Raw genomic sequence first — 14051 nt, 5'->3', positions numbered from 1 at the left:
TCCACCCATCCATCTATCCATCAATCAATCAATCAATCCATCCATCCATCAATCAATCCATCCATCCACCCATCCATCTATCCACCTATCTATCCATCCATCAATCAATCAATCAATCAATCAATCAAAACATCATTCCATTTCAGTTCAAGCCCTTTTTTTAAAGGCTGCACGGTTCTGTTCGGTTACACGGGAGCAGCGCCCACTGAAGTCAGCGGTGCGTCCGCTTGCTTCCAAGTAAACCACGCGGAGAAACAGGATAGGGTTTTGCAGGGGAAGAGCGGCTGCAGTTAAAAGCGCGGGTCCCTAGGTGGCGCTGCGGCCGGCGCTTTTGGATTTCCGCCTCCGCCGTCACGTGAGAGGGGCGCCGCCTCACGTGACGCGGGCGCCTCCCGAGGAAAAACTACTAACTCTCCCGGCAGGCCTTGCGCTTCCTTTTCATTTTTTTCCGCCGGCCGCGCAAGATGTCCAAGCGAGGTGAGGCCTAGCTTGCTGAGCCGGGGCTGCGGGTGGCGCGGAATCCGCCTCCATCCCGGCGCCTCGGCGGGGATAAGGGGACGCCTGGTTGCGGGTTGCGCACGTGGGGACCTTGGCTGCCACGGGGGCTGGGTATTTCCGCGTGGAATAGCGTGGGGCGCGGGGGAAGGGGACCCTGGAAATCCAAAGGAAGCGTTGGGTCGGGTGGGAGAGAGGTGTTGCTTAAGGGCCCCGCTGGCATCCTCAGCGAACACGCGTTCAGGGACTTGAGCCGCATCCTGACGTGCTGTTAAGGAGAGGGTGCCGAGACGTGTCCGCGCCCGTGAAGCTGTACAGAGTTAGCGAGCAGATATACTCGTCCCTTCTGGAGGAGAATTAAGAAAAACGGGTTATGGGGTAACAGAGGAAGGATAGGCACTCAAAATACGTGTATTTGGCCTTTGGCCTATGAGGAAGACTTGGGCAGGATTCGCAACTTCTAGAGCGCTTTTAGTATGTGGGGTGCTATATCCTCTTCCCATAATAAGGCCGCCTGGTCTTCTGCCCTGCTATGGATTTACCTGTAGTAATGATGATGATGATGATAATACAGAAGTAGTAGTAGCAGTAATAATAATAATAATAATAATAATAATAATAATAATAATAATAATAATAATTTATTTGTACCCTGCCCATCTGGCTGGGTTTTCCCAGCCACTCTGGCCGGCGTCCACAAAGACCAAAAATACACTAAGATGTCACACGTTAAAAACTTCCCTGATCTTAAGCATATATAGTTGTTGTTTTTTTAAAGCCTAAGTTTAAAAATCCAGCTTCTGTTGTGCTAGCCATCCAAAACACCAGCAGACGCTTAATATAGAATAAAACCACATCCAAATCGTAACAGAAACCTTCGATTTAAGGACAGATAAAATAGAGGAGAGTCTCGTGTGAACTGTGTAAATCAGATCTACAATCAATGGCTTTTTTTATCTAAATTATTTGCCCTGATCTTCCTAGTTGCAAGAGCAACTTTATAAGTTGTAAAGTTGACAGCATCACTTAGCAGCCATTTCACCCTCTCTGTCGTAGTTAAAACAATAGTTTTTGGTTAAAAAATAATTCTTCCCCTGTTTACCGCTACCTCCAGTCCCCTTCCTTTGTTTTCCCTTCTGTGGAATTTCAGATTGTAAGTTCCCAAAGGCCTATATTCTGTAAGGAACCAAGCAGTTGTGGGTTCAAACTGCTAATTGGGTGGAAGATTCCTGCATTGGCGGACTTTTATGACCCTCAGGATCCTTGCCAGCGCTACAATTCTGTGTCAGTTGTTGGTGCTGTTAATATATATAATATATATAATTAAAGAAAGAAGAGGCATGCAGTACCGTCATGTTTATCACCCAGGAGCTGTAAGCCTTAATCTTGCTTCTTGCATGTTAAAATACATAGTAGTTGGGCCTCCCCAGAGTTTCTGGATCAGGTATGGAAACTTGTGGCCATTGGAACATTATTGGACTCTGGTGATCATCTTCAGCCAGTGTGGCAAATTGCCAGGAGTGACAGAGATTATATCCCACAAAATCTGGAGGAGAACACCGGTTCCCCATACCTGGTGAACAGGGTGGGCGGTGTGATGTATGTAGTAGGTTTTCTTTTACAGTGGTACCTCGCAAGACGAATGCCTCGTAAGACGAAAAACTCGCAAAACGAAAGGGTTTTTTGTTTTTTGAGTTGCTTCGCAAGACGGATTTCCCTATGGGCTTGCTTCGCAAGATGGAAACGTCTTGCAAGTTTGTTTCCTTTGTCTTGCAAGTTTGTTTCCTTTTTCTTAAAACCATGCATTCACTTCGAGGAGCAACTCATAGCACGTGGTGTGGTAGACTTTTTTGAGGTTTTTGAAGACTTTGGTGATTTTTGAAGCTTTTCCAAAGTCCATGCTTCGCAAGACGAAAAAATCGCAAGACGAAAAAACTTGCGGAACGAATTAATTTCGTCTTGCGATGCACCACTGTATTTCTTTTGTTTTGAAGAGCTGAGAGTTTTCATCTATTAAAATTGAATATCAAACTGCTTAGGTTTTGTGCATCACTCTTTAAAACTCGTCGTTTACTTCATCTTAATAGACCGATACAGCTTATTGGAGCTGAACAAGATAGCGGTTGGTAATGGCAGTGGTGATGAAAGAGTGGTTTTGCGTAGAAAAGGGGCTTGAGTGTGCAGAAAACCCTTCACTGTTTTGGGAGAAGCGAAACAAACCTTAAAAAGCGGTAGACAATGTGTGGGCCTTGGGCTAACTGTATGTCTTTCATCCCTGTCTCCATAACAGGACGTGGTGGTTCGTCTGGTGCGAAATTTCGCATCTCCCTTGGTCTCCCTGTGGGAGCTGTTATAAACTGCGCAGACAACACTGGTATGTTGTAGTTGAAAAAATAATAATGTAGTACACCCCACTTGTTCTTCTTTAAGCTGTATTACGAGAAAAGCTGAGGTGCTGAAGTTTTGTTTCTTGTTTTAGAACTTTGCAGGAAAGCCAGCAGTCTTGAGATTCTTGGGAGCTTCTGCCAGTCATTGTAGACAAATACTGAGTTAGATGAGCCAGTGATTCAGTTTCTTCACCCTGGAAAGGAGAGGTCCAACTGCTAGCATCAGCTAACCTAAGCACTAGCTTACCTTCAAATTTTGGGTTGCAAGCATCAGGGCAGAAGGGGGTGGAGGCAGTTGGAAGAAGCTTCCCTAAGATGCATTTATCAGCATGCAACTTCTATTCTTCTTATCTGAAGAAGTGTGCATGCACACGAAAGCTTATACCAAGAACAAACTTAATTGGTCTCTAAGGTGCTACTGGGCAATTTTTTATATACTGTATTTTTTGCTTCATAAGACGCACCTAGTTTCTAGAGGAGGAAAGGGGGAAAGCCCCACTTTTTTTGAGGATCAGCTCAAAGTTGCACAGCTTCTTTTGCAAAGGGGAAAAGCCCCAGTTTTTTGAGGATCAGCTCAAAGTTGTTTACTTTGCAAAGGGAAAAAATCCCATTTTTATGGGGTTCAACTCACAGTCCTGCAGCTTCTTTAGGAAAGGAAAGGGAGCCGTTCCTACGGTTTCCAGACTGATAATCTAATCAGCCAGTCACATGTCACTGGGGAAACAAACGGCCTCCGTCTGCAGAACATTCAACAATGGAGGCCTGGGCAAGAGGCAGGGGCCGGAAACATATTCGCTCTATAAGACGCACAGATATCTCCCCTTTTAAGCAAAAAATACGGATGCGGTATATTTTGACTGCATCAGACCAACACAGCTACCTACCTAAATCTATTCTTCTTAGGTTGGTGTAGATGTTGGCTGGCTTTTTGTTCAATCAGAATGGTGGCATATCATGGCGTGGGTTCCACGAAGGGTGATGTGTGGATTCTTGATCCTAGCTGGTGAGAGAGAGGGGTAAAAGTGAATTCCTTTGCCTTGATCTCTTTCCATTCTGAATTTGTGAATTTGTGAGCAGTGCTCATCGAAAATGTAACTGGGCAGAAGCAGCAGGTTTTCCCTTCTGAAAAGCACTTGTTGGGTCTGCTTTCCCGTGGCCCAGGGAGTTGTCGTAGAAGGGTACAGCAATAGCACAACTTTTGGGTGAGGTGACAGCTTGTGCTGCTTTGCTTCAATCAGTTGTGTCACATATACTTGAAGAGGAAGTCTCTTTAACCTTTACTCCGGGGTGAATAGAATGATGATGATTCTGTTTCCTTTGCAGGGGCCAAAAATCTATACATCATCTCTGTGAAAGGGATTAAGGGGCGCCTGAATAGGCTGCCAGCTGCTGGCGTGGGAGACATGGTAATGGCTACTGTCAAGAAAGGCAAACCAGAGCTCAGGAAGAAAGGTGAGTGATGGAGGAAGCTGGATTCGTGGATTTAAAGCCCCCTTACTGTGTTAATTGCATAGGGACTACAGGTAGTGGGAAAATAGCTGATCATAAGGGAGAACAGTGTTGTGACCTTGATTGTGTTGATGAGAGATAGAATGCAGTCATTTTAAAATGATGGAAAATATTTGACCTAAATTATGTTCTAATTCATATGTCTCCAGGATGTGCATAAATAGGCTGTTATTCACAATTAAGCAGATTTGTTTCCAGCTAAGTAGGTCCTTCAATACTATCTAGGAGCATAATGTGTGGTCATGCAATGCACAATTATTTGCGCGTGTGTGTGTGTGTGTATATATATATATATATATATATATATACATACATATAGTGTGTGAGTCTCCCAGAGGGCAGGTGGATCCTCATGTTAGTGTTGGATGCTATGCCCAGAGCCAAATGTATGCTGCACTCAAAAAAACATTTTGCTCCAAGAAAAGGTGAATTGTGTCCTGTAGTTTAAATAATATGCTGGTCATTGATGTCCTGTCCATTAGAAATTCTGCTTCAGATCCAAGGCTAGATCCACCAAAACCTATGTACATCTTATTTTCATTGAATTAAATGGTAGGCTTAAGCCTATATAATCCATACACATACACTATCAACTATAGAACCCTAAGGAAATTGATGTTTAGGAGGGTGCATCTTACCTTTGAGTTTAAGCCCAAGGGTTGTGGTGTGCCTGTGCTGCGTATTCTTTATTCGGCAGCTTGTACTGAATTTCTCTTCCTTTCTGCAGTGCATCCGGCAGTTGTGATTCGTCAACGGAAATCCTATAGGAGAAAAGACGGGGTGTTTTTGTACTTTGAAGACAATGCAGGGGTCATAGTAAACAACAAAGGGGAAATGAAAGGTATGGTTGCTGACTTGGGAGTAGGAAGCAAAAGAGTCCCATCCCGTCCCCCCTGCAAAAGCTACAGTAGGCTTGCAACTTGCGTGGGGCAGGGTTTGCGTTCTGGGGGGTTGCACATGAAGCTGAAATTGCATATAATCAGAACAAGCCCAGAACTGCCCCCATGTGGCCATCCCTATATTTCTGAAGGCAGTGGGCCTCTTCCACCCCTGCCAGAAGACCTGCTTAGCTGTCTCTGGAAGGCCCAGAGCCTGGGCAAAACCTGGCAAAACCAAAATCCCAGGGCCTAGTAAGCAAGGCGCAGGAAGTGCTTAAAAGCTCTTTCTGCACTGAGAAAACCCAGCATGGAAAGAGCTTTTAAGCTCTCCCCCTTGCGTGTGTTTCATTTGTGCGATTGTAGCTGGCCAGCCGTAAAGCTGCAATCGCGCAAGTAAAAAGAGTGCAAATTGCGAGTCAACTATATTGTGAATTGATTGCTTCAGGTTTGGCTTTGCCATTCCAGTGTGTTAATGACTTCTTCCCAAGACTAATTTATTAAATACAAATTCAGTAAATATGTTTCATAGGAATTCCTTTGCCAGTGTTTAATAGTTGTTGTTTTTTTACAATTTTTGCCCCCTCCAGGCTCTGCTATCACAGGCCCCGTAGCCAAGGAATGTGCAGATCTGTGGCCCAGGATCGCCTCCAATGCTGGCAGCATTGCATAAACCTGTCTTGTAAACGTCCAATAAAAAAGTGGTTGTACCAAACTCGTTGACTTGTAGCAACTTCACAGTTTGTGTAAGGTGTTTGAGTTGGCTTATTGGCTCCTGAAGACAGCAGAAAAGCTTGGGTCAATCACTCTCCCAGCCCAATCTTATCTCATAGGGTTGGTGGGATAAAATGGGGTGCCCCTATGTGTGCCTTGTGTTCCCTGGTGTACATGCAATAAATAGTCTGGAAGCTTCACAAGGACAGCTTTTCATCTGTTGGCCTTTCACTTGTCCAGTAACGGGGGTAATCCCTCTTGGATATTTTGTTTTACCTTTCCTGCTATGTGTTCCCAGTTCAGTGAAATCATGCTTTCCTGCAACTTTCTTGCAATTCATCCGTCTGCCAGGAAACACTAGGATTTGGGCTTGTGTCCTAGACCTTAGAGCCTTAATATCAGTCTTCTGAGACTCAAGATCTGCTTTCAGCAACAAGTGTGCAGGAAGGTTCGCTCATCCGTAAGTCATCCTGTGATCTAGTTAACGGGTACGTGGAACCAGTTGAATAAGCATGCTCTACAGTGATTTCTCAGCTCGCGCAAGTGTCCATGCTGGTTGGCCTTGGGCATTACACCAGTCTGTATCGTACCCAATGCTCTTCTGCATCTTGTCTGTGATCTTTTGGAACATCTTTCTGTACTGTTTATTACTATTTAAAAAGTTGAGAACCTAACCATTCATTTTAATTATGCAGTTATACCTGTATCAGTTCTTGAGCAAGGATAGTAGAATTAAAATATTTTGAACTTTGAAGTTCCAAAGGTGTTGCCGAAAGTTTTTCAAGTTTAACTTTAAATCTGTACGGGATAGAGACTTGGGGAGGTTTTTTTCTATGCTTGTACTGTCCTATTTTAACTCTGGGCAAAAAAAAAAAAGTTAAAATAATTTTAAGCTGTAAGATAAATAATGACAAACCGCTAGATCAGGCTTCCTCAAACTCTGCCCTCCAGATATTTTGAGACTACAATTCCCATCATCCCTGTCCGGCTAGCTAGAGATTATGGGAGTTGTACTGAATTTTCTTCAGTACAGCCATGGGAGAATATCAGAATTCTCTACTTTTATTTCTGTATGTCGGGGATCACCAAACCTGTTGAACTACGGAGCACATTTAGGAATTTAAAGAACTGCTGGGCATCGCAAAATACCAGTTTCATAAGAATAGCACAATGATCAGCCTCCCACCAACAGGCTAATAATAATAATAATTTATTATTTGTACCCCGCCCATCTGGCTTGGTTTCATCATCATCATCTTTTTTTGTATACCGTCTTTCTAGCTTACAATACTCAAGGCGGTTTACAAGCTGAAGAAACCAAAAATGTACAACTTACAACAATCTAATGCAATACAAAAATGTGATAATAAAACAAAACTTTAAAATTAGCAACCTGCATCAAAAAGTAACATTCAACAATTATTAGAATAGTACAAAATAATAATATCAACATATAAAAATTAAACAAAAATCCACTCAACAGTTACAATAAATAATTTCTAAACTATAATCAATAAAACACCAAGCCACAGTACATAAAATAATACAATACAAATTAAGAAGCAGAAACTAAAGGGTGGAGCAAGGCAGGTGGAAGGGGGCCTTGCCTGATGGAGTCTCTTCCCTCAGTTCTTTCTCTGGGTGGCTTCCAACAGAGATTAAAAGTACATTAAAACATACATCACCAAACTATTAGACTAGCAGATAGCACCCACAAGGAAAAAGCCTATTTTAGGGGAAATATATGAAATTTGAAGGGACAGGGGACCTTGGGAGTTGCCAAATGAGGTATCTGAGGGCATTATGCCCACGAGTGCCATGTTGAACTCCAACACAAATACGGCAGGGTGAATTGCTGAACTCAGAATGTGATGTCTAGTCTACATTTGAGTTCTCCCAAGTATGTATGTGATGTCCTTAAATATATATATATGTACCTTGCTGTGCATACATATGGCTCCTAGCTGAAGAAAGCAGCAGCTAAGAAATTGAGCAGAAAAGAATTTTTTTTTCACGGCATAGATATATTACTCGAGATCTTTAGCGTTTTTGTTAAAATGTTTTTATCACATATTCGAGAAATTCCAACTCTCATGGCCCATTTTTGAGGGCAGGTTCATTCATGAAATAAGAGGATTTAAAACAAGACGTTTATGTGCATTGCGTCAGTGCATCTGGCTGTTGGTGGTTCGAGTCCACCCAGGGAAGGCTTGGGGCAGAATTTCTGAATTGCAGAGAGTTTGATTGGATCGGTGTTTCCCAAACTTGGGTCTCTCTCCAGCTGTTTTTGGACTACAATTCCCATCATCCCTGACCACTGGTCCTAGCTAGGGATGATGGGAGTTGTAGTCCAAAAACACCTGGAGACCCAAGTTTGGGAAACACTGGATTAGATGACCCTCTTGGTCCCTTCCAACTATTTTCTGTTCCACTGGAAAGCATTATCCCCCCCCCTCCCACCCCTAATGGATCAAGACATACCATGCCTGAGATGAGTCATCTCGAGCCTAACAACCTGTTGGCAACCTCTTGGTTGTCAGGGGGCAATTGTCTATGCTGATAGCATCACAGTGACACTGATTGTGTGGTCAGGAAATAGTGAAAGTTGCTGGGGAGGCGACAGGGAAAGTGGTACAGCTGGGAATAGCGACCAGTGGCTTTTTCTCTTGCCTCGGACAAAACATGACTTGTGTCACACGAAGATGCCTACAAAGGCAAAAGGAATTCATCCTGGATGGTGTGGCCGTAGACACCATAGCAAGCAGCTACACCAACCTCCTACCCAGGTTGTGGTCTGCCTTGCCTCCTTATAATGCTCAGTTGGACATCCACGCGGCCAGCTACTTCTCATCCCCAGTGGTCAAATCTGTACTGAAAAGGACAGAACAGGTAAGTGAATCTCAAGGATAATAAAACCAACTCGACTGACAATCACACAGGTACTGCAGGATCTACTGACTATTCTGCAGGATAATTTCCCGTAGAAACTTGCTCCTAGTTTCTGGTCCACAAACTACCCACTTGGAGCTTTCCGGGCAGGCCAGCTCCTCCATCCCATAATAGTTTGCTGCCACGCTTTCCTTGGCTGTGCAATGTGTGTGCTTCTGCAATGCTAGGGTGAGTCGCCATGTGCTGCAATTTACCATATTTTTTGCTCTATAAAACTCACTTTTTTCCTCCTAAAACGTAAGGGGAAATGTGTGTGCGTCTTATGGAGCGAATGCAGGCTGTGCAGCTATCCCAGAAGCCAGAACAGCAAGAGGGATTGCTGGTTTCACTGCGCAGCGATCCCTCTTGCTGTTCTGGCTTCTGACATTCACAATATTTTTTTTCTTGTTTTCCTCCTCCAAAAACTAGGTGCGTCTTGTGGTCTGGTGCGTCTTATAGAGCGAAAAATATGGTGATTCACATAATTGCTTAGCACAGCTCAGTAATACCTCTTACTGGTATGTTAGAGCTTTGCCCGAGAATGCAAAGCATTGTGCATCTTTTTGAAAGTGTATAGTAATAGAATCCATTGCTCTTGGAGTGGTGTCTGGGTTTACCTGCCTTGGAGGTTGTTAATGAAAGGCTGGATCGGCATTTGAAGTGCTTAGCCATACAGAGGTTACTGTTTTGCCCATCAGGCTAGTAAAATCCATTGTTGCCTTTTCAATTATTTTAAATCTAGGTTGTTTCTGGAGGCAGAAGAATTACGCCCCTGTCAACCTCTCTTAAGTGTCCAGCCAGATTCCAATCCATTCAGCACATCAAAAGTAAATGGGGAAAATATAATGAAGTCCAAATCACCACCAGGCTCCTGAATTGTGCCCTACTTCAAAAAAATAAATAAATTGTGTCCTACTTAAAAGACCTTGGAATGTTTCCAAAAGATAGATAGGCTGTGCATCTTCTATAGGTGTTCAGAAGGAGCCTATAGCATGGCCTATGGGTGTTCAGAAGGGGTGTGTGAAATCTTCAATATCTTCTATATTTGGACTTCCCTTTCTTGGAATGTTTCGGCTTTTGCTGCTTGATGTCACAGCTGCCTCTATGACCTCACTGTACGCACCACATGCCCCTATGACATCAGCCCCAATTATGTTAGGAAAAGGGAAGGAACATCATGGGCAATGTGAAAAGTTGAAAGGACTCCTCCTTCCCCACTCTGCAAATTTTATTGCCCAAAAATATCTTAACTAGAAGGATTTAAAAAAAAAAAATAGTTCTGTACAGCCCCTAGCACGTTGCTGGTACTAAAATGCTAAGCAGCATTAGTAATAATGTTTTAAATTGCTTTTGCTTGTTACAGACCCGCGGAGGTACCTCGAGGGATGGCTGGATAGTAGATTATTTTCATATCTATGGGCCAGGACAGAGGTACTTGAACAGGAGAAATTGGGCAGGGGCAGGTGAGAGAAATACTACGACTTTTCTATGCTTGTGTTTTGTCGTTCCTCCCTCTCTCTCTCTCTCTCTCTCTCTCTCTCTCTCTTCTTGGAGCTGTTCCCCCCTATTTCATTGTGGGAATCAAAGGCTTTTGAAGCTGTGTTTGATGCTGCAGAAATGACTTAATTCAGGACACATCCATGTGATACATTTAAAGCAGTATATACAGTGGTACCTCGGGTTACATACGCTTCAGGTTACAGACTCCGCTTACCCAGAAATAGTGCTTCAGAACTTTGCTTCAGGATGAGAACAGAAATCGTGCTCCGGCGGCATGGCAGCAGCAGGAGGCCCCATTAGCTAAAGTGGTGCTTCAGGTTAAGAACAGTTTCAGGTTAAGAACGGACCTTTGGAACGAATTAAGTACTTAACCTGAGGTACCACTGTACCGCCATAAACAAGCATGGCTTCCCCCATGGAATCATGGGAACTGTAGTTTGTTAAACGTGCTTAACCCACCCTATTTCCTTCATAGAATGACAGTTCTCATAGTTCCCTGGCGATGTGGGAAAACCCTACTTAAGGTCCCTCACACAGACAAATCCTTTACTCACTAGCAACGACGAGAGACATCCAAGAAGTCTGCAAAAGCAAAGTTCTGTTTCTTGCTCTAGCAGGAAAGATTTGTACAGTGGTACCTCGGGTTACATACGCTTCAGGTTACATAGGCTTCAGGTTACACACGCAGCTAACCCAGAAATAGTGCTTCAGGTTAAGAACTTTGCTTCAGGATAAGTACAGAAATCAGGCTCTGGCGGTGCGGTGGCAGCAGGAGGCCCCATTAGCTAAGGTCGTGCTTCAGGTTAAGAACAGTTTCAGGTTAAGAATGGACCTCCGGAACGAATTAAGTACTTAACCCGAGGTACCACTGTACTGAGGATGCTAGACAGACGGTAACTTAGACATTTTATTAATGACCTGGGTGGATGCAAGAAGGAGTATTATAAGAATTCTAAGGTCTCAAATATAGAATAAATGTTCATAAAGGTACAAGGCAAACACATACATAAGTATATAAACCACATGTCTGAAATAGGTCAGGAGAGCAATCCTGAAGCCATTTTGACCCTCCCAAATTGACCTCAAATATTTCTCTGCAAGGAGGAAGGAAATGGGAAAAGCTTTCCAATTGACTTTGGAATGTAGGGGCTTACACTCTCCTGCAAACACGGTCTGGCAAATACAGTGGAACCTCGGTTTTCGAACTTAATCCGTTCCAGAAGACCATTGGAATTCTGAAATGTTCAAAAACCGAGGAGCAATGGGCAGTCTGCAAAATCCACTGAGAAAAAAGAAAAACGCAGCGGAAGCCGTTCAACTTCCGATGCGCGTTCGAAAACGGAAGCAATTACTTCCGGGTTTTCGGCGTTCGGCTTCCGAGACACTCAAAAACCGAGGTTTCACTGTATCTGTTAAGCTGAGCAAACTCAATTATGTGCAAGAGATTCAGGAACTAAAGTATTTACTATCACCTGGGTAGCCAGGCTACCCAGAAAATGCAAGAGTTTTTCGCGACTGGACTTAACTGTCAGAAGTCCTTTAACTTTACCAACGGGACGCGAATGGTGCTGTGGTCTAAACCACTGAGCCTAGGGCTTGCCGATCAGAAGGTTGGCGGTTCGAATCCCCACGACGGGGTGAGCTCCTGTTGTTCGGTCCCAGCTCCTGCCAACCTAGCAGTTCGAAAGCACGTCAAAGCGCAAGTAGATAAATAGGTACTGCTCCGGTGGGAAGGTAAACGGCCATTCCGTGCGCTGCTCTGGTTTGGTTTTGCCAAAAGCGGCTTAGTCATGCTGGCCACATGACCTGGAAAAACTGTCTCCGGACAAACGCCAGCTCCCTTGGCCAGTAAAGTGAGATGAGCGCCGCAACCCCAGAGTCGTTCGCTACTGGACTTAATGTCAGGGGACCTTCACCTTTACCTTAAGGCATTATTACTGTAGGTATCCTGGCAGACAGGAGAGAAGCAATACTCTCAAATTTCTGCTGGATATGGCCTCCTGCTGTGATGCATGTATTATGTTTTGGGGGGTGGTCTTGGGTTACAGGGTGGGCAATTTCAAAAGCCATTGTAGGGTCTTGCACACCATTGTTCAGGGTTCTCCTCTGTCCTGCGTGTGGTGACCCTGTTGCAACAGTTTGTTTCCTTTTAAATGAAGATCAGGCTTACTAGCTGCTTTGCTTTCAATATACAGTGGTACCTTAGGTTAAGAACTTAATTCGTTCCATAGGTCCGTTCTTAACCTGAAACTGTTCTTAACCTGAAGCACCACTTTGGCTAATGGGGCCTCCTGCTGCCGCTGCGCCGCTGCCACACGATTTCTGTTCTCATCCTGAAGCAAAGTTCTTTACCCGAGATAATATTTCTGGGTTAGCGGAGTCTGTATCCTGAAGCGTATGTAACCTGAAGCGTATGTAACCCGAGGTACCACTATATAGTGGTACCTTAGGTTAAGAACTTAATTAGTTCCAGAGGTCCATACTTAACCTAAAACTGTTCTTAACCTGAGGTACCACTTTAGCTAATGGGGCCTTCGGCTGCTGCTGCGCGGCTGCGGCGCGATTTCTGTTCTCATCCTGAAGCAAAGTTCTTAACCTGAGGTAATATTTCTGGGTTATCGGAGTCTGTAACCTGAAGCGTCTGTAACCTAAGGTACCACTGTACTCTGGTTGGCCTCTGCTTTCTCCGCGACTGGGGAGAGCTCTATACAGGCTCTGGAAACCCCATAAGGGAATTAGAGGAATTATCTTACAACAGGGGTAATAAAGAATTAGTTTATCCCCCTCTCCCCACATACAGGTCATTCTCCGCAGCAAGTGGCTGGTCACTATTGGCACTTGATGGACGTGAAGCCGGTGAAAGGGTACAATGGACGTTACGGCTACCGCCGCAACACCCCTGATCTCCGCACCCGTTCCTCTTGCTTTGGCGAAGTCACATGTTTCCCCATCCATTGAAGCATAGAATATGATTTCTTCACTGCCTTCCTCTTATCAGACTCTCCTTTCGTTGTCAATTATATTGATTTCTCCAAAATAATAATAATAAATATTTTAATTTCTTTACATGAACGTTGTGTGTGTGCTTCTGTGTTGTGGGGTGGGGGTGGGGGGGAAAGAAGAATAATGTTACTGTGATAGGAATTTTGAGGTCTTAGATATATGGAGATGTTCATAAATGTACTAACCAAGCACGTACATAGATCAGCACAGGAAGACCGACCTGGAACCATTTTGATTCCTAAAGTGAGCAAATGTTTCCTCTGCAAGGTCAAAATGGAAAAGCCTCCCCATTGTCTTTTCCATCACAAATCCTGTCTTAAGGGTATGTCTGTGTTTGAATAGGGTGTGAGCCTGTGACCTGGCCCAGGAACTAAGTATTTATCAGTACAAAAGACTGGCCAGGCTCCCCAGGCAATCCAATCAAGTAACCTGCGAGACAAGAGATAAACAATGACAGGAGAAAAACAACATTCAAATTTCTGTTTTAGACCGCCTTTTCTGTGATGTAGGTGTGATGTATCTGAGGGGTGGTCTTAGGTTACACCCCTTCTGTGATGTATGTATGATGTTTCTGGGGGTGGTCTTGATCTACAGGGCTGCAATTTCAAAAGTCTTTATAAGGCCTTGCGCACCATTTTTC

General features: G+C 44.0%; 2 protein-coding genes across 2 annotated transcripts; both read left to right on the top strand.

Moving 5' to 3' along the window:
- Positions 1–351: 351 nt before the first annotated feature.
- RPL23 (ribosomal protein L23) lies at positions 352–5981 on the top strand. The gene is made up of 5 exons (XM_079950165.1): positions 352–477; positions 2786–2869; positions 4206–4334; positions 5119–5232; positions 5857–5981. The coding sequence occupies exons 1-5, from the start codon at positions 465–467 to the stop codon at positions 5937–5939; spliced, it is 423 nt and encodes a 140-aa protein (XP_079806291.1). The 5' UTR covers positions 352–464; the 3' UTR covers positions 5940–5981.
- Positions 5982–8526: 2545 nt separating this feature from the next.
- Positions 8527–13476, top strand: SPMAP1 (sperm microtubule associated protein 1). Its single transcript, XM_079950162.1, has 3 exons — positions 8527–8869; positions 10272–10371; positions 13209–13476. The coding sequence occupies exons 1-3, from the start codon at positions 8663–8665 to the stop codon at positions 13364–13366; spliced, it is 465 nt and encodes a 154-aa protein (XP_079806288.1). The 5' UTR covers positions 8527–8662; the 3' UTR covers positions 13367–13476.
- Positions 13477–14051: the final 575 nt, after the last annotated feature.

The sequence above is a fragment of the Podarcis cretensis genome (assembly GCF_951804945.1).
Source record: "Podarcis cretensis genome assembly, chromosome: 13".
Taxonomy (NCBI): domain Eukaryota; kingdom Metazoa; phylum Chordata; class Lepidosauria; order Squamata; family Lacertidae; genus Podarcis; species Podarcis cretensis.
The sequence above is the reverse complement of the archived record's forward strand: the minus strand, read 5'-3'. Positions and strand labels throughout refer to the sequence as shown.

Bases quoted from the DNA above. Each gene is read 5' to 3' on its own strand.
- SPMAP1 (XM_079950162.1), top strand. From the start codon at position 8,663: ATGACTTGTGTCACACGAAGATGCCTACAAAGGCAAAAGGAATTCATC. The intron at 8,870-10,271 runs GTAAGTGAATCT...TGCTTGTTACAG, and splicing joins TACTGAAAAGGACAGAACAG to ACCCGCGGAGGTACCTCGAG. The intron at 10,372-13,208 runs GTGAGAGAAATA...CCCCACATACAG, and splicing joins GAGAAATTGGGCAGGGGCAG to GTCATTCTCCGCAGCAAGTG.
- RPL23 (XM_079950165.1), top strand. The intron at 2,870-4,205 runs GTATGTTGTAGT...TTTCCTTTGCAG, and splicing joins AAACTGCGCAGACAACACTG to GGGCCAAAAATCTATACATC. The intron at 5,233-5,856 runs GTATGGTTGCTG...TGCCCCCTCCAG, and splicing joins CAACAAAGGGGAAATGAAAG to GCTCTGCTATCACAGGCCCC.